Raw genomic sequence first — 26,944 nt, 5'->3', positions numbered from 1 at the left:
ACAATAAAGACTTTTTGACTAGGTCTGGTAAGTGTGTGTGTGTGTGTGTGTGTGTGTGTGTGTGTGTGTGTGTGTGTGTGTGTGTGTGTGTGTGTGTGATACAGTGTGTGTGTGTGTGTGTGTGTGAGAGATACATAGTGTGTGTGTGGGGGGGTGTGTGTGTGTGAGAGATACAGAGTGTGTGCGTGTGTGTTTGGGGGTGTGTGTGTGTGTGAGAGATACAGAGTGTGTGTGTGTGTGTGTGTGTGTGTGTGTGTGTGTGTGTGTGTGTGTGTGTGTGTGTGTGTGTGTGTGTGTGTGTGTGTGTGTGTGTGTGTTAGCTACATAGCTGCGGTATCATGGCTATTCTCTGATCAGAAAAGATCACGCACATATAAAAGTGTCAGTCGGACTTTAAAGGGCGGGAGCGCTCCATTGAGGGTGCCTGAGAGTTACCCAGACACCAAGAAGACTCAGTTTCCCATAATGCTTTGGGAGGTTTCCAGATCTATTGCTTTGAATGGGAAAAGGCGAGAAGTTGAAGCTGAAGGGTAAACAGGTGAGAGCACGCCAGAGGACGGGGTGTATAAATACGACAAACAGATCTGAGGACAGACAGACCCTCAGAACACATCTAAACTTTACATCTGACTAACAATAAACTGTATTTAAAATTAAAATGCTAAATAGTTTTGAAGTTAGGCATATCTGACAGATAAAACTGGGCCATAAATAAACGTCTTTGTTTAAATTAGCTTTAAGAGATGTACACAGATGCATATTGCAACAATAAACGTGAATAAAAACCGTGAGCTTGCACAACGGTGTGTTCGTCATTTAGAAAAATACTGTCGTTGGAAGTTCTTTCCGAGAAACAAACAAAACGTTTACCCAGCAGTGTTCTCTGTTTGGTTTTTGTGTCTCTGGTTTCACATGAAAATATAGAAATCTTTGTTGTCATTCATGTAAAAGCAATACAAAGGTCACTTAAAAATGAGAAAGAGACAAAAGGTCCAGAAAAAAGTTTGTATCGTAGAGGGAAACGAAATCTGTGTCGCTCCCCGTTTCCTTTGCAGGGTCTTTAACAGAAAAACTCCCCCCTCCACCTCACCCGAAGGATGCAGGGCAGCCAGTCGAGGGGCCGCTAGTCGAGGGGCCCCTGGAAGATCAGTCTGACGAAGCCCTGCTCCCCGCTCAGCTGCTGGGCGCAGAAGGGACAGGCGGCGTGGAAGGTGTGTGTGCCGTGCGGCAGTGGGATCTGGCTCCAGAAGGCCGCCGTCTTATCCGAGCAGACATGGCCGCAGGGGTTAAAGGCGTGTGTGGGGGGGGCGGCGTCCACGTAGAAGCCCGCCTCGCAGCCCAGCCACAGCGGCACGTACGGCCCTTTGGCGCGGCACATGGGGCACTCCCTCTGCCGGCCCTCCCTCTCCTCGCGGTGGTTCCCCCAGTTGTGGAATCCGTGCACGTGGCCGCACTGCAGGTACACCCAGGGCTGCTTCTCGTCCGGCGTGTCCTTGCGCCGCATGGAGGGGAAGGCGAGTGTGTTGAAGCCCACGGGACACTGCGGGCGCGCCGCGTTGATCTCCTGCCGCAGCGCCTCCAGGTGTTTGAGGGTGGGGGTGCGCGCCAGGCCCTCGGCCGTGCGCCAGAGCAGGGTGGCGCCGCAGAGGTCGATGAGGGAGCCGTCCACCAACTCCTGACTCTCCGTCTCTATCTGCAGCACAAATATGGTACACAGGTAAGCGAGAGAAACAGACAAACATGTAAGCGGAATATTTTTTATTTTGGGGTATGAAAAGTAAAAAAAAAAACACATTCATAGTACCATCTTCACGGATGTATAAAGAGAACTGGATACCTCCGATATCCCGCTCTCGGCTCAGTTAGATGAATGGAGAGTGAAAATGTAGTGCTTTTAGACCCTAATGACTTAACTTAGGGCTATACAGTTGTTCAGGCTGGGTACTTTATTTAGTTACGAAAAATTATCCGCCGATTTACAGACGTCTCTATCCCAATGTCAATCAATGGGAAAAAGTATGTTTGGGCCCAATGACATCACGGACTGACACAGACGTTGCAGTACTGCCGTTTGGCCACTATGAACATTTGCTTCAACGTCCGGCGCACTTGCTGGGGGTTGGTGTGTATCCCATCACACCTCTCAGCCATTGCATGCTGGGAGAGGCTCCAGCCCCCATTGATACTCATATAAGCAGTTTAGAGAATATATGGATTTATATATTGCAGTATTTGTCTGAACACAGTAGGTGGCAGTGTAACGCAGGTATTTCTCCCTCAGACAGCTGTGAGATTTAGAGAAGAGGCGGGGCCACAGCTGGAGGCAACATGACATGACAGGAGAAAACTGAAGAATAACGACATGGGTGGGGGGGACAGCCACTGGAAATGTTATTAAACTACAAATATGATGAAGCACAGATCAGACACAAAGGGAAACAAATCCATGTTTACATAACAGGAGGGGGGGGGGGGGAATGAAAGGATGGAGACAGAGTGGAGGAGGGGGGGGGGGCAGCTCCTGGGCATTTTGGTGAGATCGCTGGTGCTGAGGTCACTCTGTGTGTCCAACACATTTCTGAGGGCGCAGCACAACACACAACGCTCCTGCTGACAGCTTTTAACCTTCATTTGTGGCTGGAAGGTTTGCTGATGTGTGCTCTTCATGTGACACACTGATGCAGTGACACACATTAATATCGGCCCAGAAGAAAACACTCCTATGGCCCACAAAGCTACTTAACCAAAATGCGTAAACGTTTGAGGAACACTGTTACATTTATCACATTTAGTTCATTTCGATCGAGAAACTTATGGTCACATGCTTCTCCAGGGTATATGCAGGAATCCTGAAGTCAGATGTAAGACCTTTTAAGACCTTTTTTAAGACCCTTTCCATACATTTGAAGACCTCATCGCCACTTTGAGTTTTAACCGGTTGCATTGGCGACACACTTTACCTCACATTGACTATATACAGTATTGATTGTCCTTCCTCCTTATCTTCCAACCATTTGGACGCAAACTTGCATTTCCCCATAACGATGTTGTTTAACAACCAGCGTAAACGGGCCTTCGCGCGCTATCAAGCAGTGAGCGTGCGATGTCCTGTTCAGATGACGTCAAATCCAACGGGATGCCATAAATAAACTACACAGAATCACACTACACACCTACGCAATGATTACATTTAGGCAGACTGTAGAATACAACCTCTTTGGACAATTTATATACTTATTGAAAACAAGCTACAAAATGTAATACCTTGGAAAATGCCCTTTAATACTTTTTAATAGCCTTCATTTTCGCTAGATTAATTTATCAACTTTTAATACTTTTAAAGACCCCGCGGGCACCCTGTTCTCTAATCATCAACCCACCGACACGTCTACGAAAACAAGAGCAACTGTTTGTCTGATCAGTGAAGTTTTAACACTCACATTTTAATGATGTTAGCGTCGCTGGTAGATTCGATCCATGTTAACATTTACACTCTCACCCTGGACCCAGTTATGATTTAATTAGACAGAATTTAATCATTTATCAACACAAAAACAGCAGGGGTTCAGACACGTTCCTGATTTATTATACTTCGCATCGGCCTCCACAGCAGGCTCACTGTGTGTGTGTGTGTGTGGGTGTGTGTGTGTGTGTGTGTGTGTGTGTGTGTGTGTGTGTGTGTGTGTGTGTGTGTACTGCACTGTAAGGCATTCCTATATAAACTGGCTTCAACCTTGTGTCCGACTGCAGAAGGGCGAGCAGCTGTCCACAAACTGAAACCAACCTGCCGCACATTATTTATCTTCACTTCATTTATATAAAAATGGAGCTTAAAAATACAAACAATCTAAGGACAGGTCCGAGTACAAACCATTGATTTTGAAATCGTAAATTCATTCGACTGAACACTTTAGGTACCAATACACACACACACACACACACACACACACACACACACACACACACACACACACACACACACACACACACACACAACACACACACACACACACACACACACACACACACACACACACACACCACACACACACACAATCACACACACACACACACACACCACACAAAAACACACACACACACACACACACACATTAGCACAGATAGCTTTTGGCAAACTTGCTGAGACGACTTTTTTCCACCCTCATTCAATCAGAAAGTCCTTCAGCTGTTCACCTTCACTAATGCAGGGCAGTTATCCCATTTAGAGAGCTGTGAGGGGAGGGGGGGGGGGGGGCAAATACTCTACATTACAGAGCTGAAAGGGGTTTCTCTAAAATGCCTGTACGTTGTTAAACCCCAACTGACATTTTTTACTGCAGTACAAATGTTGTTTCTGACAGGAACGCCAACAAATATAGATAAAAGCAGATCATTTAGTTAAATAAACCATTTGTGAATGTTGGAATTAATAACATCTTTCGTTTTGCAATTTCAACACTCTGAAGTTATTGGAAATGTTTCGATCACACAACCACTGGAATCTATTTATACAAAGAGTCTATTACTGATATGAATAGGTAATAGTGGCCTGTCTTTATCTGCAACTGTGCAGAAGTGCCAGGCTTAAACGAATGAAAAAAAGCAAATCCGAAAAACACTCGCATTGGTATTTAAAATGTCAAATAAATGTAATGATAGAATTTATTCAGCACAGCGCAGGAGAGCCCTACCATCGCCCTGCATGATTAAAGACTTAATGAACTCCTCTCCTGTGTGCATTCAGCATGACAATTATAGCCCATCATGTTCTGTCACCGAACATAATCAAACTCGGTGCTTTCCCACAGCCGACTATCTGAATTGTGAATCAGCTGTGAATTAACGAGTGCTTCCTGTAGTGCTGGATAATGCACAGTGAGCTGTGTGGATGGTAAAGGGCAGGAGCCGATAACAGAGCTGTTAATGTGGCGCTGCAGAGGCTTGAGAACAGCTGGGACCCCAGATAAAGAGACGGGGGATTCATGTGAGAACTGCTGACTGCGCTGTGGTTGACGATGTGTTGGTTGTGAGTGAGGAGAGGTAGAGAAATCAAACACACCAACAACAAACAGAGAGCAATCAGACCAACGCCACAGGTGGCCACGCTGACAAAGTGTGTGTGTTTTGATTGGCTGAGAGGCGCTGACGTCAGTTGGAGGATCCCCTTACACGGTCCTGTTACACACAGCGCTGACAGACCAACCTGTTGCCATGGGGACGGCATCCCGATAACCTCGCGGTGGTGTTAAGCTGACTGAACCCCCCCAACCAGCCAGAGACAGAGCTGCTACCAGAGTGTGAGATAAATGCTCATGTGGAGTACAAAAGTTGTTTTCGCCGCCCTCAAGTGGAAAATTAAATCACTAATTGTGGCCTATCAGCTTCTGTCCCGCCTCTTTTGTGTAAATCATTATTAAGAGAACCTACAAGTGCAAGTCCTTTCCAAAAGCAGCAATCCTTTATAAATGCTGATCTCAGAATGCTCCGTGAAAACCCCCCGACTGTGGAAGCAGTTGAATTTCAGTGCTGAGTGAATGTGGCGCTACATGTTTTGCATCTTCTCACAATTTTCCCCCGCTGCTGTGCTGAGCGAGTCTCCCGCAGCGTGAAGACGTTTCCGCAGACCGAGATCTCCCTCCAGACGCCGGGTTTGGAGTCCTGGGTGAAGCCGTTTCGGGGGTGCATCACCAGCACGCCGTTTGTCGTGAGGCCGTCCATTTGAGCATCAGGCGTCTTCCATTTAGCGGCCTTCTCCTGAGGGGGGCAAATATATAGGAGGGTTATTGTTAAAGGTCCCCTATTATACTGTTTTTCATTCATATATTATAGGTCTCAGATATATACAGAGCCTGTCTCTGATTGGCTGAAATACCAAACAGATCATTGCAGCATCCCATAATCCCCTCTGTTTCAGCCCCGTTTCAAAAGTGCTGATTCTCTGTCTGTTACTTTAGATGAAAATAAGGAGCCCCTCCCCACGCCCCTCTGAGAGATATTTGGTTACAAAGAACTCAATGGTGCTCTAGGAGGAGATTCAGGTGATAAGGTGGGGAGGGGGGTTACCTTGGTTGCTGATTGGCTAATGGTTACACAAGACAAAAAATCGTGATGACATCATAAAGTGGCCAAAATCTGATCAGCTCATTTTCAGACAGGTTTTTATATAAATGGATCAGGACAGAAAGTGAGAGAATCTTTTTTCCTGAAACTTTCAGAATCTCTTTCCACAGAGGGGACACATGTTGATGTTTATGTCATTCATATTCCCTCATTTATTTTGAGCCAACTGTCCCAGCACTTGCAACCAAACACCTCAACAAGAGCAGTTCCGTAAAAGTGTCTGAAACAGTAGAAGAAACGCAGCTCACCCCGAGGAAAATGTTCTTTGAGGAGTCGAAGCCGGCGGCGTAGATGCGTGCGGTGTAAGGCGGCGTGCGCTGGCACATGATGCGGCAGGCGAAGCGGGAGATGGTGCTCTGGACCGACTGCGTGTCTGCGTTACTCTGACTGCCCGCCACCGTGTCCGTCACTACGAAGTCTATCGGACTCTCTGTGGATCGACCAATCTGCAGAGGGGAGGTTGAGATGGTGTACGTTTCAAAATGTTGAGGTTATTATCTACAACTGCCTGACACACTCTGTCTATTCTACCCCACAAGCCCTGCTAAGGTTGTAAACCACAGTTCCCACAATTCAGGAATTTTGGGGAAAGTGTACAGGAAGTCACTCAGTTAGATTTGGTTACATTGGCCGTTAAAAGTATGCAGTACGTTTTAAGTATTAGCTATTAGAAGTTTGCCATGTACCCATGAATATGACAATTACTACTACAAAAAACTACTTCACACTTATTACATTACATTACATTACATTGCATTTAGCTGACGCTTTTATCCAAAGCGACTTACAATAAGTGTATAACTTATAACTTATGCACATACATTTGTAACGGTACAAGAAAATTCAGATTCTGTAAATAAACATGTCTCCATTAAATACATGATGATTCTCAGGCTGGATAGAAGGGAGTCACACTGGATCTAAAATATATAAATGCGTCATATCTGTGTCAATTGTTGATGCAAATCCGTCCTTTACTTATGGATTGTAACTGGTTGTAGGAGCTGAGGCTTGTTACCTGGTACATGTCTGTATTGCTGTCGTGTGTGTACTCCACCACCACCGTCTGGACTCGAGAGAGAGTGTAAGAGATGCTGTGCTGGTCTTTGTTGCTTATGGCCTGATGGGACAAAATGAAGGAATACAGAGAAGATTAAGAGACACATGTTAAGACCTTTTAAATGCTCTCAAAGCAAACCCTTAATGTAGACAAGGATTAAACTTGATTATGCTTTATGACGAAACGTCTGGTCCCTGATCCTAGCAGAGAACAATAGACACAGGTAGGAAGGGTGGGGTGGGGGGAAAGTTCAGTTACACAGTCACTAACATAGCCTCAACATCTTTAAAATTAGTAAGGACCACCCAAAGGACAAATGAGGACAATCACTTCTCAAGACTCATCGACTGTGTGTGTGAGAAATGGTAAGTGTGTGTCCAACGGCCGGACTATTTACCAGATTTCTGGGCGGCCCTATAACTGACGATGGAAATACGGACATGTGCTTCCCAGGCTTTTGCTAGAAAAACGCTCAGTTACCTTCCACTGGACCGTTCACTTTGGTTTCCCTTATAAACCCTCAGCGTGCGATAGTTAAACGCTGTGTAAAAAACATTGTTCGAATACCTTTTAAACTTCCACAGACTTTTGTACCTGCTCTTTCTCCCTTTTCTGCCAACTCAGTGAAGTTTTGTTAAACCCCTTTCCTTTTCATTGATGGTGTGTGTGTGTGTGTGTGTGTGTGTGTGTGTGTGTGTGTGTGTGTGTGTGTGTGTGTGTGTGTGTGTGTATGTGTATGTGTGGTGCTTTAATATCACAGACAATAAACAAACAGAATTTCAATAAAGCCTTTGGTCCGGCAGCCCAGGCCAAACTCACTGAACTGGGTGTGTTTTATTTGATGTTGTCACACAAATAAAATCTTACGCCTGCAAAGATGATGTTTTTTTTTTTATAGGAGAAAGGAATGCTGTTTTCTAACTAATGCATGTATTTTCTTTATCACTCTATATGTTTTTTACATGTTTTATGAACACAAAAGTGTGTGTGTGTGTGTGTGTGTGTGTGTGTGTGTGTGTGTGTGTGTGTGTGTGTGTGTGTGTGTGTGTGTGTGTGTGTGTGTGTGTGTGTGTGTGTGTGATCACCTTGGCTGCCTGTGGAGAGCAGGCGATGTGAATTGTGCTGGGTTTCACCCCGTTTGCCTTCGGTCTCTTACCAAGTGCAAAGCGGCTCTTACGTCGGCCCCGGTCCCCGTTAGGCAGAGAGCCATTGTACCTGCAAACACACACACACACACACACACACACACACACACACACACACACACACACACACACACACACACACACACACACACACACACACACACACACACACACACACACACACACACACACACACACACACACACACACACACACACACACACACACACACACACACACACACACACACACACACAATAGGGCATTATAGTCTGAGCAGTCGTATAATACATTGGAAAAACTGTGATAGTGGAAAATACTTGAGGTCTTTTAGTGCACTCCCTCCAAGCCTCAAAGACCATATGCACACATATATACTGTACACGTACACACACATTTAGTAAACACACACCTACACACACTCACTGCAGCCTATACTTTTAATACAAGCCGTTTCTTTTAAACAAAAGTACATCGTGTCTCCATAAAGAACAAAGCCCTCCAAAAATAACCCCAGAAAGACTGAGAAAATAAACACACAAAGAGACTCATTTATCCCGATGCATGGCTGAGGAGGATAAACAGAGGCGTTCCCTCCAACAGAAAGGAGCCTCTGTGACTCCAAGAGCACCGTGACTGTGCCGTTTGTGTCTGTGAGAAAACATTTGTCATCTCTAGCTACCTTTAAGTGTTTTTCTGATTTAAAATGACCTGTCTGCAGCTGATTCATTCCAGCAGAAAAGGCCAAGAAGGTCGTGTTCACACGCAAATAAAGATAGCTTATTCAACTTATTAGAAGGTTGTTTACAACAATATTAAGGGATTAACAAAAGCAAAACAAGGGAAACGTATATAAATCAAATAAATAACCCTCTATGGAGAAATAAAGTGCACATGTTCTAAGGCAGCTAATGGTTTAAACACTCTTGCTGTCCTTTCCAGGTATGAGTCTGTGTATATGAAACACATGAGTGAGCACACCCAGGTTACACAAGGTTGTATTCCTTATTGCAAACACATGTTTAAGTTAAGCCATTAACAGAGCCTAGGGATATTCCTAACAGAACCACCCAGGGCCGTTTCTTCCTATAGGCGGACTGTGCGGATGCATAGGGCCCCCGCGGCCACTAGGGGGCCCCCAAGCTGAAAGTTCAGGTTCAGCCTCAATATATTTGGGGAGAATTAAAGTTAGATGTATTTAATGTAGACAGCCAAGCCCCCTCCTGTGTTCGGTGAAGCATTATATTTAAAAAATACAACACAACTAAACTGCAATGATAGCAAAGCTGTGGCTTGTGTTTTTGGTGATCAATAAAGTCCAAATCATCGTTGGGCTGTCACCCAATGAGTGAGGAAGATGAAAAATATAAATTATATATTGTTGAGAAAAGGCTGCATCTCTTGCATTTATTGACGTAGAGAAGCCTTATTGTTTACCTTTTTAATATAATTTTTTGTAAGTTTCAATTGCTTGGTTTTTGTGAAATTAGCCTGTTTTCCTCTTAAAGTGTAACAGATTGATGCATCTCCACAGGTCATCTTAAAGGCCTCGGAATCCCCCAATTGTAGTTAAAAAACTAGGGACCCCAAACAGCATCTTGCATAGGGCCCCCAAACAGCTAGAAACGGCCCTGGAACCACCTCTTTATAAACATTACCATATGCATACACACGGCTCACTACTTTAACATTGTTATGACATCAAGAAGCCACAGAAGTGATGGACTGAAATATGCTTCCTACAGGCTTTTCTGTATTTAGCTAATGTTTGTTATTTTTCATAACAAAATGGAATTTCTGCATATCATCCCCTCTCTCGTTATTCAAATCTGTCAATTCTTTATCCTTAATACAAAGCAAAATGGCCAGAAAAAAGACTATTTAAAAGAAAAAAAGCAGTCAAAAGCAGTAAAAAGTCATAGTCGCAGGTAAGCTCATTCAGACGTAAAAGGTTCAACGTCTTAAAACAGGACTGCAGACACATGTGTAATGTCTGCAAAGGATCATTTAAAGAAGTTAACGTAAAAAAAAAGAACTCCTGCAGCACAGCTGGAGCGTGTCTTTGACCAATCAGAATCTTGGAGTGAAACCACCCTTTGCATTGAGGACGCCCAGCCTGCAGCGAAATGTTTCTGAGAGCAGATCTGTTGGGATCAAACGCCGCTCGGAGGGTTTATGAGTAACCATGGTGAGAGAACACAGCCACAGCAACGTTTGGGAACAGTAACCATGGCAGGAGTGTAACCATGGCGAAGTTCAGCCCGTATCCGGAGAGAGGGCAGGGCAGTCTGCTGGAGAAAGCCCAACTATTTTGCTGGCAGTTTAAACAAAGATTCCCATGGGTAGCATTTAACTATAAGTGCACATACATGTATCCAAATATGCTCACAACAATGGCCAACGTTTAATGTGTGTGTGCATTTACAGTTTGTTCCTATAATGAGTCAGGAAGGACCAGAGTTAGGAAAAGTCAGTGTGTGTGTACTGCATTCATCAATTCCAACAACAAGCGTGTGTGTGTGTGTGTGTGTGTGTGTGTGTGTGTGTGTGTGTGTGTGTGTGTGTGTGTGTGTGTGTGTGTGTGTGTGTGTGTGTGTGTGTTGCCTCCAAACACTAGTAAACTAAAGCTCAGTGTGCAGCAACAAGACACCACTTATAAAGTAAACCTATAAAAACATAAAGACAGGCTATGAGTAATTACTGGCTATGGCTGAGCACCTCTGTGTTTACAGGTTACCATTACAGAGGGTATTAGACCGAGGCCTCGTCCACACCTACACAGGTATTTCTGTAAAGGTAGCTTTTTGTTGGCCTTTTTTATCCACAAATCAGTCAGCATTTCATTTGACTGAAAACTGATCTTTTCCAAAAGATTTCCAGAAACTCTGTTTGCGGTGTTTCCGTGTAGACAGGGATAAATTAGTGTTTGGCTTTTAACGTCAGAGTGTATGCCGTTATCTCGTTTGTGAAGCGTCACTAATGAGGAGCCATGTCGTACAATGGAAACATAAATACTCCCATGAAAGGCTGACGTGGACAGATTACCTTTCGATTTGGACTTTACCCATAAATGCAGTTAGTTACGCTTCAACTTTATGAGGAAAAAAAGCTGTGAGCATGGGCTAATGCTACATTAATCACCACTGTCATGACACTATAAGTGACCAACCATACACGTCGCCTGTGTGTCTGTGTGTGTGTGTGTGTGTGTGTCTGTCTGTCTGTCTGTCTGTCTGTCTGTCTGTCTGTCTGTCTGTCTGTGAAAGCGATTCAATAGGATGATAATATGTATTTCAATGAGCATGCTCCATATGTGAATGTATAACATTTTCGAAAATAACTGAGATTCAACAAAAGCAACAGGGTGAGGCTGGAGCATTGGACACGGCACCTCTTGAAAAAAGGCTCCGCGCATATACAGACAGACAGAGATGGATTTGAAAGGACTGCAGTGTATCCAGTGACATCACGGTTGTTTAAAAAGCCACATGGATGTTGAGTCCCCCCGCCTGTAAACAGACCGTCCCCAGAGAAACGCAGCATTCCTCCGGATTAGGCTGCTAGCATCACTGGGCTTCAAACATGGTGATGTTGAACTGGGGTTAGCGAGGAGGCCAGACACAATACTGCTCTACGTGTTGATGGGGTTCTCTGTTAGGATTTGCCTTTGCAAGCCTGTTCTTGGTCACACGGGAGTCACACACAATTAAATCCAGGCACTTGTTTTGGCCTGCTGGAGAACCAGAAGGGTGGAGCTCCATGCAGTTATGAAAACAAAAAAATGTAGCACAAGTGTCCTTCATTAAGTCAATCAAAACCGGCCAAGCAAACACAATTACTACAAAGAAAACAGATTTCAATGCCAAAATGAAAAGAGGTGTTACTAACATATCCAGTATTATGGGAACTGTTTTTGTTTGGACTCTACAACAGTGGTTTAGCTCTTTGCAATTCAAGGGTTAGCCAGGTCCTATTATCCATATCCACTCAGGGTGAGTCAATGATCACAGTGTCAGCCTAAATGCACATGGTCATCAAACCTGTGACACGACTCTTTACCTTTCACTCATGATGTATGTTTCTGTAGTATTTTACTCCCAATGGTTTCATTTTAATTCTCAATTTACACTGATGTAATGTGGGTTAGGGGCTTACCTCACACTGAGGCCACACACATAAAGCATATTTTAGTTCTCACTTTACTTGGCAGCAGTGTGACTCCAGCAGAAATCAGCCCAACTGATCTTTTAAAAAGTGTGACCTGACCTTGAATTTATAAACTAGGAGTGGAAAAAGTAGAGCAAAGCGGAAAACAGGGGTTCTCCCTTGTAAAGGCATGGGGCAGCGTTTACTGCTCGCTGCCTTTTTCCACCAGGGAACATTTCCACAGTGTCGCTCCAGCACAACCCAGAACAACAAACGGTGAGTCAGCTGTGAAACCAACTGTGTGAGACAGGGCAAATGTGTGTGTGTGTGTGTGTGTGTGTGTTGTACGTGCATAAGAAAGTGTGTGTGTTGTGTATGAGTGTAAGGAGTCTTTCCGACATCTACATTCCTCTGTGGAGTGGGCTGGGAAGGGGAGTGGAGTGGAATAGCCCTTTGGGGAATACACAGGAGACAGACAGATAAAGGAAGTCCTTCACTGTCCGTTGTTATTGGAGAGAGTGTGTGTGTGTGTGTGTGTGTGTGTGTGTGTGTGTGTGTGTGTGTGTGTGTGTGTGTGTGTGTGTGTGTGTGTGTGTGTGTGTGTGTGTCCTAGCATTACTATACTTGTTGGGACCTAAATCTGCTTACACTGTCAAGTGTGGGGACTCGCCTCCCTTATGGGGACCTAATGGAGGTCCCCATGAGGGGAATCATTAATTTTAGGATGAAGACTTGGTTAGGGTTAGGGTAAGGTTAAGGGTTAGGGTAAGGCATGTGTTGGTTATGGTTAAGGTTAGGATAAGTCTCCAGGAAATGCATGTAAGTCAATGTAATGTCCCCTGAAGTGATTTATACATGGTATGTGTGTGTGTGTGTGTGTGTGTGTGTGTGTGTGTGTGTGTGTGTGTGTGTGTGTGTGTGTGTGTGTGTGTGTGTGTGTGTGTGTGTGTGTGTGTGTGTGTGTGTGTGTGTGTGCAGCTATATGTCTTACTAATGCAGGGTGGGGTGAGAGGTTTTTCCTACAGCTGAGTATGTGGACTTGAGTCAAAACAAATCTCTGAAGGAAGAGATAGTGTTGTTCCAAGAAACGTGTTTAATCTCCAACAATCCAATCCTTCATCAATCCTATCTGTGAGGTCACCGAGGGCATGACCCTGTGCCACTGGACACAAATATCACAATTGTTTATGTGGGTCGCGGATGTGTGAGTGAAGACAACAATTTTAATTTTTTGTTTTTGGGGAAAAAAGTCAAACTTTTATTTCAACGCTGTGCATGCAGTAGGCGTTGGACTGGAAGTACCGGAGACCATAAACGGTTCTGAAAACTTCTGTCACGTAGTGATCATCTACTCAATAAAACATCTTTGCTGATGTTTTTTCGAGTCTTCTGGCCAATCAGAATCAAGATTGTTGCCGGAAGTCCCCACGGAGAATAACTTTGCGGTAGAACTATTCTTTATACATCCATGGGTACAACTTCAGATACAAACTAACACAATGAAATATGATATTTTTAAAAGCATACTTTAGTTCTGTGAAGGGATATAAGGGATATATGCACTGTACTTCACTTTAATTAATATTGTATGCTGAAAAGCGTATATATTACAGCACGATTTTTTGTTGAATAGATTTGAGTGGTTCAAAATGTTGGGTCGCGATTTATTGACAAAGTAAAAAGTGGGTCCCGAGGCCTGACCAGTTGAGAACCACTGTCCTAGAGCACTGTATTTGTTTACATATTGTGACTAACTTCTCAGAGGTCTTTGAGCTTTTTGGAAGATGTCACCGAGTTCATTGACAAATCAAAGAACATCTAAATCCTTCCTATATATTCCCTCAGGGATCTTTAGCAGAACAATTGCTTCTTAGCCAACACAATTTCCATTGTTCTCAAACTATGATTTCTGTAATTAGTCTTCAGCATCTGCACCGCTGTAATTACGGCTTTACTGTGTCCTAAAGAAAACACATTTATATTTAAATGTAATGTTTATGACCTTAATGCATCGTGATTATGCTTGAGGTCTCACACAAGCCTGCAAAATACATAAATCATGCACACATAAAACATTTTAAGAAGCCTATATTACATTATTATAACACTTTTTAGTCGATTACATGCAGTCGTGTTTGGGACATTGCTATGCTTTTATGTAGGATCCCTTCTTTGACAATATGGTGTCTTGAGTCTGTGATTCAAGATTTCTATAGGTAGATTAAAGGTGGGGTAGGTAATTTCGGAGAAACCAGCTCGAGTGCGCTAGAATTTGAAAATACACAACCGGAGAAAATCTGCCACTTCCTTACAGAGCCCCTCCTCCAACACACACGAACGCACACATGACCAATGAGGGCACGAGATAAGTTTGTGCACAGATGGAAGGCTGACAGGCAGGTAGGCCATCCAGTTATTTTAGCCGGGCCGGCTCAAATGATTGGTCGTGCTTTTTACAGTACTACGGCTTCCACAGATGAACTTTTTTTTATGGATTTTTTGTCAAAGCACTTAAGATATTCATTGCTATCGGGATGTTAAGAGCATTCCATGGAATATAACAAAAAGTGTATCTCGAGCCGGTTTCTCAAACTTACCTACCCCACCTTTAAGAGGATAAAAATGTATTGCCGGGAGGTGTATACAGTATGGTTTTTTCAAAAGTAACTGTCTTTAGTATACACAACACAATATCTTAAACCAGAAAGTATCCATGGGTAGGTAGTAGGTACCATGTCCAGCTCAATGTGCAGAGATTGATTGAAACACTGATGGGACTGAGATAAATAACATAACCTGCAATCAACACATAGATCATCCATAGACCTTACAATGTCCAATACAGACCATCAGGGCCAATACACACAGATGACGTATTCTTAAGAACAAAATTGTATGATAATAAGTCAAGATAAATTCCCAGGTGTGTTCTGGATGTAAATATGATTATGTGCAATTATGTCTTGTTGCTTACCCCAGCACAATGAGCTCTCCATACTTCACTGGCACTTTGGTGGAGGAGGTGGTGGAGATGTTTTCCTGCTCCGGGGAGTACATTGGGCTTGGCTGATTGGAGGAGGAGGAGGGGAGGCGAGATGAGAGGTGAGATCCAACAGGGTGAGGGACTCAGGAAGGGGAAAAGGAGGGGAAGGGTGGGGGGGAGAGGTGCTGATCGAATGGAGCACGGGGGGGAGAGGAGGAGAAGGAAGGGAAAGGGTCAGCTGAGCCTCAGCTCCACCCTCTCATGCTTCATGTGTCCGTCGCTCGCAGCACCGCTCGTCCTGCAGAGGGACAAAAAGACAATCAATATAAACATTTGATCAGATATAGACAAGTGTCTCTAAGTGAAGAAGCAAGATGGAAAACAATTTCAGGATTTTCAGAAAGACATGTATTTCAGTTGATGTGTGTTTGATAGTGTTCGCAGTTTCTCATGACAACAAAAATCGTGCAAGCTTTTGGGGCTATTTTAACCCTCTCAACCCTAGATGTCTGTGTGTACATTCTGCATTTGTAGTCCTAGCTGTACACGTTTTGATGTAGGCAATATTCAAAGAGTATCAGGTCTGCATGAAGAAAAGGGCACCGTATGCATATCAATAAGCTAGTTCAGCAGGGATGCCAAGGCAGGGGGCTCCAGCTAAAATGTTTTGTATATACTGTATAGTCAGGGGAAAAGCTCATCTAAAATGCCATCTCATAGTCTTTAAAGCCTAGAAATGTTCAGATCTGTTACACATGATAGACCCAAGGATGCAACTACTTGTGTACTCCATACTCTTTACTAATTATGTTTGTACGTGAAGTGATGGGATCATAATGCACTACACCTTCCAAATAAAGCTTCTCACTGACAAATGTAAAGAAGACAGTAGACATAAATCTGTTGACCTCTTCCCCGGGTCAATGTGGAGTTTGTTGCGACAAGAGCACAGTAAAAGGGTACATAAGACAAAATAACAAGGACAAACTAAATTATCCATTTGAGCCATACAAAGCCTTCATTTAGATTTGCTTCAAATTGCTTACGGCTCAGTAGGTACAAATGCAAAATACACCCCCCACACCAACAAAGATTTGTTTGCAATTTTTCAAAGCATCAGGGACACGACTGAGGTCAGGAGGACATGTGGGTTATTCTTCAAGCTGCGTGAGGTGGGTGTCTGTAATGCTGACTTCAGAGAATGATTCAAAAACACGCACATAGCTTTCTAAATTCACAGGAAATTGCAACAAGAAGTAGAGACAGAAAGCATGTGTGAGAAAAGAAGGCTGCACTTCCTGTTTCAACAAGCTAAGGACTTCATGGCATTAAGTTAAACTCATGGGCTTTTTTCTGTATGTGCTACTGTTTCTACCGCTTACCAAAATAAATCTGATTAATATGCTACGATATGGCTCACAAGAAAGAGCAGAACAGCAACATTAACATCCTCACGAACATGTCTCATGTGAGGGACGATATTCCTCCTACAATTCCCAGAGTGCCTTTCTGCTAAGAGGATTTAAAGCCACACATGAATAACGCATGAGAAGTAAAGTGTTTGGGCTTCAATCCCAAACTCTTAAGAGCAGGAAGGCCGAAACAGTCTCATTAGATGGAGAGGGAGAAAATCATAGAGGCCTTCCACGTAAATATTTAAGCATTACTCAGCATTACTTAACACACATTTAGATTTCTATTACCTGGAAAAGTACCAGCTCGTACATCCTTATAATCACACGAGCTGCTTCACTGCCTCACACTTGAAGAAAGTAACACTTTTATTTATAAATGGCATCCTGACATCTTTCACCTTAAGTGTTGATTGTGTTAAGAATAGCTCTTAGTGTATCTACCCACAGGAGTCAGCTTCATCACACATAGACAGAAAAGACACCAAGGTTCAACATATTTAACGTTTCCGATCAGATGGTAAAAATGGTTGTGAATCTTTTGAGCTTTCTCTGAGGTAGAAGTGGAGGAGGGGTGTTTGATACTGGATGGGGGAAGGGCTGCACCATTTGGAAAAAATAATTAGTTGTGAGTCTTTTGACTGATATCGCAATTGGCAATATGATTCAAGATATTGGGGTGGATTTTTTTAAGATGATCTGTACAAAACAAATGTGTTTTCTTATGTCTGTAGATCACGATTTGTATGCTGGGATATCTCTGCAGATTACTACAAAATACTTTATTTATTTTAATGCATATTAAGCCTTGAACACGTATTTTGATTCCTGCAATGCAAGTATAGCAACAATATATATTGCGATTTCAAATACATTTCAATAAATTGCACAGACTAGATTGCAGCCATAAAGCAAAATGGAGGATCTGGAAAAGTGATCAGGAAGAAGGGGGAGGTGAAGACGGGTGTGTACAAACTGCAAAACTGGACGTAAGCCTCAGCCCCACCTGCTCCCCTGACACGAGAGGTTAATCCCACACACACACACACACACACACACACACACATGCAGCATTGTCAGTGCATACTAAAACACTCAACATGTAAATCCTCTCTGTACGCTCACATGTGCAGCGTCGTCAGTAGCGTCCAGGGAGCTGTTGGGTGACCTGCCAGGAATTGATTTGTACCTATGGATCCAGACACTGAAGACTAAAGAAAAATAGATCTGAGTGAGAGTGTCCTGTTATTGAACACATCAGAGTCCAGACTGCTGGATTATCAATCTATTGCAACTCTACTGTTATCAAGAACTCAACAAAAACAGCAGCAGCCTCTCCAGAACCAGGTGTGGCTTCAAGTCCGTGAACCCTGCCTCTCTGCAACAGGGCCAATACTCTCTACCAAAAGTATAGTGAACATTACACTTTAACATCACAGACTGGGATTTCCATCAAAGTAATGATGAATGATGTCTGTTTAATTCTATAGCTAGGCAGGAAAACACTTGAGTGACAGATTTACAATCTTGTATTTCAACCTATACTTATTTTCACTTGAGAAACAACCCATGTCAATTGGTTTAATGAGGCTTTCATTGAAGGGAAACATGCGTTTTGTGTTTCAAATGATTGATCATTAAACCGTCTGAGGAATTTGCTTCAAATTGTGTTATGGGCGTGTGTATCCTTTTAAGTGTTTGACTAAGCTTCCTGGCCTCTGTAACTCTGCATGACACAGAGCTCGGTGTGGCTGCATGCCAACTGCTGCTTAGCTACCGACACACACAGTCCTACAACAATAGATCTGGATCTCAGTGAGGCTGACTTTGCAGGCCGGGGTCAGGGATTGTAACAGCATGCTGCTGACAGCAAAACAGCAACCTCACACGTTCAAAAGACCTCGTAAAACCTCACTGCAAGGAGTCGTGGATGACACCTGCCATTCCCACTGGCTGCCAACGGAGCACAACACATGACAAACAAATGTACAGGAGCAGGCACACACACATTCGTCTTCATGTTCACACGGAAACAGGGCAACAGCTGCACTGATCTTTATCGCCAGCCACCCCGCAGTGCGACGTGTCAAACTTTCCTATTTAGCGCACTTGTCATGCAAAGGATCTTTTATCAACTAACCAGGTCACACCCAAAGTTAACAGAGTTCTCTGCAGGATTTGAGTCCTGCATTCATGAAGAGTTCAAAGGGGTGTGATGCTTTGGTAAGTCAAAGGGTGACACACTTACAGGATCACAAGGCATGGCTCTATGGAAACAAGCAACTAAACAAGAACCAGTGTTGCTCGGCTGTTAGGAACCCACAAATGGGTCAGAAGACACTCTCACAGGGTCATGGACAAAAAGGAACTCAAAGAGGGAACTGGTTTTAACTAATCGTCTAAGTCTACTGCATGGCCAATTTAAGGTAGGTCTGGATTCATAACCAGACCGACTTAATCTTTTGGCTCATGTGACACAACTTCCCATACCAGACGCCTACATATCAAAACACTAATGTGTGCTAATAATATGCACAAAGATTTCCCAGTTTTTGTATCCCCATGACCCTGTCTGCAAAAATGGCTTTAACGACAGACATTTAAATTGTTCATAACTTTCAAAAATAAATAAGAAGAATCTGCTAAATGAGATAAGTGCATACAGGTTTTTTTTGTCTTCCTAATTACTATTTTGTATAATATTGTTTTGGTCCAAAACTGTGAAAATGACTAATTCCCGGAGCCTAATGACTTATTCTACTTTGTTGTTATATCCAACTAACGGTCTAACCCAGAGATATCCAGTTTACTAACATAGAGATAAAGAACAGCAGTGCAAGTCACATTTAGGAAGCTGCAGAACATGTGACATTTTACAACTGTAGCAAACAGGGCCAAAGAAAGAAGAAAGAGTACATCAGGCACCAGGTCAGGGCAGAAGAGAGAAAACCAAGACCTCCAACACAGTGTGCCATCTTCATTACTGGAAAGTGGAAATGATACCCTCCTGGTGAAGCGGGTCATCGGATCAATAAATAATAACAGATGCCTGGCATCCACTCAGGGAGGATGACTATCTGAGCTATTTAATATGAAGCACATCGGAAGATAAAACAAACTGGACATCATATAAAAGGATATATCAAAAACTAATAGTATATCTGCTTCTTTATCTGTCTTCTAGTGCCACAACAACACATCGCTTATTCTAAGCATATCTATCTTGCTTTGGTTTTTGTCGGATTTGATTTTGTCATAGCTGTCTCAACAAAGTGTTTTTAACCTGTGGGTTGTATATTCACGTATTCTGTGTGTTGTTATGATGACTAAAGAAGAGCAACAGTTATTCTGCCTGCCGGGCAAGTATCAACACAATGCAGACTGATGACAGTTGTTGTGTTAGTGCGGGTGTAAGTTAGGGTGTAAGTGTGTAAAAATGAGAAACCTAAGAGAGGAAAAAATACGGCTCATCTTCTTGCTTGTGGCTGCTGTGATCTTTGTGAAAGCCCTTAATCATTAAGGTCATCACACACCAAAACGCTCCATTATTACTGGCTCTCACCACATCCTCAAACACTCTGAGGCTTTTAGGCGTTTCTCACCTTTCATGTTCACTGTGAGCGCCTCGCGAGCGTCTCCCAAGCAGAATCAAATGTCTTCTTCAAAAGCTTAGAGACACTATTTTCCAAAAACAGAAAGTCTCATCTTTCCCTCCTCTTCAGTGTCTCTCATCTTTGAATCCATTGTAGATGGATCCCTTAATCACAGATAGATGGGGGGGATTTACCTTCTTATTATCTCTATTTTGCACCACTGGAGTAGAAAGGCCGTTTTCCAGTCTCCTGCTCACAGCTTACTCTACAGAGAGGTTCTCTAACGTTCAAACCATCCAGCAAGATGCCACCAATGAGATCATCTAGGACAGAACTTTATCAAATGTAAGACCCATTTCACACTGACGTGATACATACATCTCTCAAATCAGTGTGTGCATTGGGAAAACAATTCTATGAATTACAACTGCATGAAAAATGTTATGTGTTTAAGTTTTCTTCATTATCAACGTAATCCAGTGCAAGTTGTCTGTACATCCATGGGTACATCGCACACAGGAACTGCTAATAGCCAATGTAGCATACTTTTAATGGTACAACAGTATAAAGAAGGGAGTGATAAAAAGCATTACCTACCTAAACACTGTTCTGCAGGTCTCATTAAAAGACAGAGGTGAAGATACACCATCAGTTACAATTCTTGTTCATTTTAGTGCTAAGAGACCAGTCAATTAATCAATTAGCAAAAATGTATACATTTCAGGAATTGTTTAATAATGAAAAAAGTGATGTTTCATGATACGTTAACAGGAACCTGAAAAGAGCTCAGCAAGACACCTCCAACTAAAGAAAAGTTGTGTGGGTGGTGAGATGGTTAAATGTGAACTAGATTAAACAAGACATGGTGAGAGGCAGCATGCTCCACTGATCTTCCTCTAAAGCTTTCTTTGTCGAGTTTCCACTCCAGGAGGAACTCCAACCTACTTAACCCATGTCCTGTTCGGAGAGTGGTCTAAGTATTCAGCGCAGTGGAAGAGAAAAGGCTCATCCATGTGCTTAAACTCCTGGCCTCCAGGAAAGGAGGTGATTGCTGCTTCAGTCTGACCCTCAATCGAGTGGCAGTGAAAAGATCTCCAGGGAAGCATAAGGGCAAACTTAGCCAAAGTTCCACCGCACATTTCCGTTAACACAATATTCAATACACTGAAATACAAATGGGTATTCAATTTGAACTACAATGATAATATGCATTGTAGTCATTATACGGCACATTTTTCTGAACATCTAAGCAGGTCTCTATATCCACGCATTACTACGTTTATCTTTAAAAAAGATCTATAAAACAGGGTCTTACCTCCAACCCACACTTCTCCTATTTGCAAAGGTAATTAAAAGGTACTTTCTACTTCTTTAAATAGATTTTATTTTATATGTAAGATAAATGTTTCTTTTCATAGGAAAAGCGTGAAGCTTCAACCCAATAAGATGTGTCCAAAAATATGACCTAACGTGAAAATATAAAAGTTTTAATGAGAACCCTTTTTATTTTACAATGTGGCAGAGTCTGTCTAACCCAAGCGACTAGCAGTACAGTGGTAAATAGACTTTTTCTAGATCTTAACAGCCTTGAACTTCACCTTTTAAACCTTTTAATCGGTGAGGGGTGAAGGTCAAGCCCTCGATGAGCTGGTTATTCAAACATCATAAAAAAAGGCTTCTACAAAACAACCTCAGTTAGACGCTCCGTCGTTAACTTAAAGTGTGGGCCTAAACTTCTACAATTAGCCTACAATTGCTCTAATCATCATATAAAGCAATAGGAAAAATAACAGACTGAGGCAGAACCACGTCAGTGTCTCAAATCAGAAACTTCAGTTTCCAGTGATGAACAACAGCTGCTTCTTGGGAGAGTCAACTAGCCAGCAAGTCTCCAGCCAAATCACAAACAAAGACAACGTGTTCCACAGCTCAAAATGATCAATGATAGGAGTAAACGGGACCGTTGCTACCTTTTCACCAGAGTACAGCTGATACTGATGTGATGTCTATAGCTCTAGATCAGGGGTGGGGAACCTTTTTCCTCTCAAGGGCCATTTCAATTTTTTCAACATCCTCCGAGGGCCGTACAAATTATTGACCTCTGCTTAAAAATACTAAAATCACAGCCCATTCATTTCGCCTTTCTTTCATGCTGTGCAAAGAAAAAGCAACCTCTTAATCCAGATATCTTACCATGACTCGCGCATGCATGCACGTGCACGGTTGTGGCATGACCACCAAAACCGAAATATATGGACACAAGATGTGTGCAAATGTATTTAGTTTCCTTCCATTTTTTTTTTTAAATGTTGAAGTTAAAAGCATCAATCTGGTGCACTTTGAGAGCAACATTAGGAGATCTATGGATACATCTCTCAACACCCATATGAAACAGAACTGTAAGCAGATTTTATTTTTCTTTATGGATATTTTACAAATCACTCCCCTTTCAAACTGTATTCTTGTTTATTAATAACAACTTTTTTTTACTGTCATATAGTATTTTATACCTGTTTACTTTATTCTCTAATTTTTTTGTAGAAAAAGCTTCTTATATTCGTTAGCATAGCTAGCTAACCAGATGCTAATAACAACAAAGTTATTGACTGTATGATCAGTATGACAGATGAACAGATCGCCAATTACATTACATTACATTACATTGCATTTAGCTGACGCTTTTATCCAAAGCGACTTACAATAAGTGCCAATGGGCTTACAACTAAGACACAGCCACGCAAAAACTGCGGCATGTGTCCGGCTCCTTATGGGTACTGACATTTCTGATGTGCCGGAGCGGAGCGGCGTTCTGGTACTCTCCGTCAGAACTACAGCCCTGTCAGACGAGACATATACCACATGATGACGTTAGGCTCGTGTTGTGTTCAAGGACCCTGACCTTGGCCAGGAAAAACAGGCACTCGCTTGTTTAATTATTTTGCGGTCTAGATTTCTTTAATTTTTTTTTTTTTTGCGTGTGTTTATAAATGACCTCGAGGGCCATACCAAATGGTCTCGCGGTCCGTATACGGCCCGGAGGCCGGAGGTTCCCCACCCCTGCTCTAAATGAAGTGTGAGCTCAGTAATTAAACTCATATGGGTACATTATTTCATAGGAATGTGATTCAAACTGAAATATCTGGTCAAAGGTTTACTTTTAAGTCAAAGTCATAAAAAAGCCTGAACATCAGTCATTTGTTTGCGACTTGAAAGTAGGAAAGAGCATGAGCTAAGTCCTTATACAGATTCTTGTAATGTCTTTCATTGCTTTTCTAAATGTTGACCAAGCTGGAGCATTATGCAACACATCATGCAGGAGGTTTTACAGTGGCAGATTGCTTGGTCTGACCATAAACCTCTTCCTTGTACTGTAAGTGGTGCTTGTCTAAAAGAGTTTCATCTTAACAACACTCAATAACAAGCCAAAGGAAGCGTGTTTTAACTATTTCCGTTTGAGTGTAGGAGGTTTTGTGTACATCAGTGGGGATTTCATATGTAATCCAAGTGAAATTAACTTGTGTGTGCATATGTGGGTGTGTTCGTTTCCAGACGCCCAGGGTCCGGTCTCCGGTGTGTAGAGTTGCATGGCCAGGTCAGGGGAGAGGGATTGGGTTTGCACACTGTCAGAATTAGACGCCTGATGACTCTGAATCTGATCTGTGGGGTGGAGGGGGGAGCGGGCAAACCTGACGCCAGATCCTGCCCGATCTTCCATTCTATCTCTGATCCTCGCTCAGACTTGTCTGATCGATGAACTTGAACAGATGGCATTGCAGGACATGAACATGCAGGAATCAGAATCGTTTTTAAAACCCAAAGCAAACTTTATTCATATCATTTGCTGACCAATTGTGTTAGTAGTGATCAAACTAACTTAACTTATAATGCTTACAAACACTGGGCTTTAGAAACATGTTCATGTTTTTGGCATCTGGAGTTCATGGACTGCAATATGTTACCATGAAGAAAGGATTTTGCCAGTCTTTGTTTAACAGACATACTACATGCAATTATTACGTAATAGACTCCTCCCAGAGCGGCGTTGGTTAACTGCCAAACTAAATGGCCACACTCTTTGAGCCAAATGTAAAATAGTGTTCATTTTCCATCCTGTTCACACACTTTTTTTCAGTGGTGTGAATTAGATTTCAGACAAAATGCTTTTTACTGAATGTAAATGGTGTATGTGTCTGATTGGATGTTTACTGCGATGCAACTGTAACAAGCAGTTACAGTTGCATCAGTTCAAGTATTTTCTTTAGACTTTCATTTCCATCTGCACAAAAACTCCAATGCACCGCCTCAGAACGCGCCCACAATGACTGTGTCCTGGCACACACAAGGCTATTCCATCTAGAGGAACTATAAAACCAACAGGGAAAATCACTGCTGATGCAACGCTATAGAAAATTAATGTAGCGAAAATGACATCCCCTGAAGCTCAGCTGGGTGTACACAGACAGATAAGACTGCATTATCAATACGAACCAGAGTGTGAACCCCTGAGTTACTGAGCACTAAAATGATTGAGTGTTTACGAGAGTATGCACGGTTTTACATATATTTTCGTTTGGATATATTATTGATCACTCTAAAGCTGAAGAGATATTGAAAGGGTGGCAGGGTCACTTCCGTCTAGCCATCGCCATGCAGCCTGTAGCCGTCTGCTCTAAAGTGATTTAGAGTCAGCGTGTCGATGCACACACCGAGTCCCAATTCCCTGCCCACTCACAGGCAGCACACTCTCATGTTCAATGGTCCCTTGAGGTGTTCTGCAGTGTGTGTCTGTGTGTGGTCCAATATTTACACCAAGATGGATGGAAACATACTATATCACATCATCCCCATGACAAATTACTTGAGAGGAAGGAAGAAATAATGGTGGACACACACCAACAGATGGACATCCAGGTGGGAGAACACTGGAGGCAAAATGTGACTCCTTTGTTTGGACACAAGGAAGACTTTGGAGAGAGGAGGGCAGAGCAGTAGTTGTGGTCTGGTCGACATAACAGGCTGCTGAACCAGTATAATCAAACCTAATCATTTAGGAAATCCTCAATGAATTAATGAATCCTTTGGTCTAGAATGTCTGGAGCAATACATTTGAACCCCAATCAAGACCTGTAACCCTGAATATATTTAACTTTCCATAACAAAAAAGTAATTAAACAAACTCAACAGTGAAATGTTGCCCATGTTGCTTAAATTAAAGCCTTAACAATAGACCTGCAACATTTAGTCAATTCAAAATAGTATTCCTCAGACAGAAAATTAACCTGCAACTCTTTTGATAGTTGATTAATCACTTCAGACATTTTGCAGACAAAACGACTGAACCAAGAGAACCAATCAGAACTGTAATCCACTCTGGATTAGAGTCGTCCAAATAAAAAGTAGACTAACCGTGTGATAAACAACCTGCTCACTCAGGATGGGGCACACATGGCAAATAAAAAAAATCATTAGCTTCAGCACATCTGTCATTTTTGTTATCACCCTTTTTACAGAAAGGTGTTACAAGACATGCAGACTCTGTGGTGTTGAAGCCCTCTGGAGAAACCATTATCCTATAACAGAGTGTATACACCTGAAAGCAGACCACTTCCCCTTGTTACCAACACACTGAGTCTACACACACACACACATTGAAATGGCAGATATGTATCCATGATGAACGACTTTAAAAAGGATCCTCTATAGCTGGGACTATGGCGGAAAACAGCAGTTGTCGGTAACAAGGCAGATTACAATAATCCACTTGGGCCTGACTCAAAACACTTGACCTGAGGAAGCGTTGCCACAACAATACTCACACTCATCAGCTATAAACAGCAGGGCATGAAATATGTGCAGCAGGTCAGGAAGAGGACTCAAACATTAGGAACAAGGTGAGGAATGTAAACCCGAGCTGTGTTGTTGAAAGCAGATGTGAACATAGTGAAGATGGCTTCAAAAGACATCGGGCCTCACACGTAACACAACCAGCACATGAGGACACGCTGAAATGTCCTGTAAATGTTTTCCAGGCTGCTGAAAAGCCTACATCACACCGCTCTGATCCAGTTCAACCGTGAACCTCACACGTCAACACACGGACCACCTAAAGAAAAATTCAACAAAATTCACTACAAGCCTTTTTCTAGCAGAAATACGCTGGTGGGGCGACTTATCGACAACGTATCACTTTTGAAAGACAGAATTCCCGTTACCTTTTATTATCTATTTGGGCTACTATATATTTGTTTGACATTGTCTTTTCTCATGAACAACAATCGGAAGACAAAATGTGTAGGAACAAGCTTGTCACCACTTGATCTAACAGCTGTAGAGCAAAAAAGGACGATCTACGTATCTCAAACTTAACTTTTTGGTACATGAAAGCACCATTCACACCCTAACCATCTACCACTTAAAGAAGCAGAATGGAGTCGGACCCTTTGGCGCCAATTTCCTGGTGAGAATTAAATGAACTCATCAAAACA

General features: G+C 42.7%; 1 protein-coding gene across 1 annotated transcript in view; it reads right to left on the bottom strand.

Moving 5' to 3' along the window:
* Positions 1 to 261: 261 nt before the first annotated feature.
* The window catches only part of peli1b (pellino E3 ubiquitin protein ligase 1b), a 37,870-nt gene continuing 11,187 nt past the window's right edge, over positions 262 to 26,944 (bottom strand). Inside the window, exons 2-7 of the mRNA XM_034135950.1 lie at positions 15,446 to 15,752; positions 8,266 to 8,395; positions 7,139 to 7,240; positions 6,369 to 6,566; positions 5,566 to 5,754; positions 262 to 1,693 (exon numbers count right to left, since the gene is read on the bottom strand). Coding sequence (XP_033991841.1) covers positions 1,124 to 1,693; positions 5,566 to 5,754; positions 6,369 to 6,566; positions 7,139 to 7,240; positions 8,266 to 8,395; positions 15,446 to 15,528 — 1,272 coding nt within the window. The 5' untranslated portion in view covers positions 15,529 to 15,752 and the 3' untranslated portion in view covers positions 262 to 1,123. The remainder of the gene's footprint in view (positions 1,694 to 5,565; positions 5,755 to 6,368; positions 6,567 to 7,138; positions 7,241 to 8,265; positions 8,396 to 15,445; positions 15,753 to 26,944) is intronic.

Source organism: Trematomus bernacchii, unplaced genomic scaffold, assembly GCF_902827165.1.
Source record: "Trematomus bernacchii unplaced genomic scaffold, fTreBer1.1, whole genome shotgun sequence".
Classification (NCBI taxonomy): Eukaryota; Metazoa; Chordata; class Actinopteri; order Perciformes; family Nototheniidae; genus Trematomus; species Trematomus bernacchii.
The sequence above is the reverse complement of the archived record's forward strand: the minus strand, read 5'-3'. Positions and strand labels throughout refer to the sequence as shown.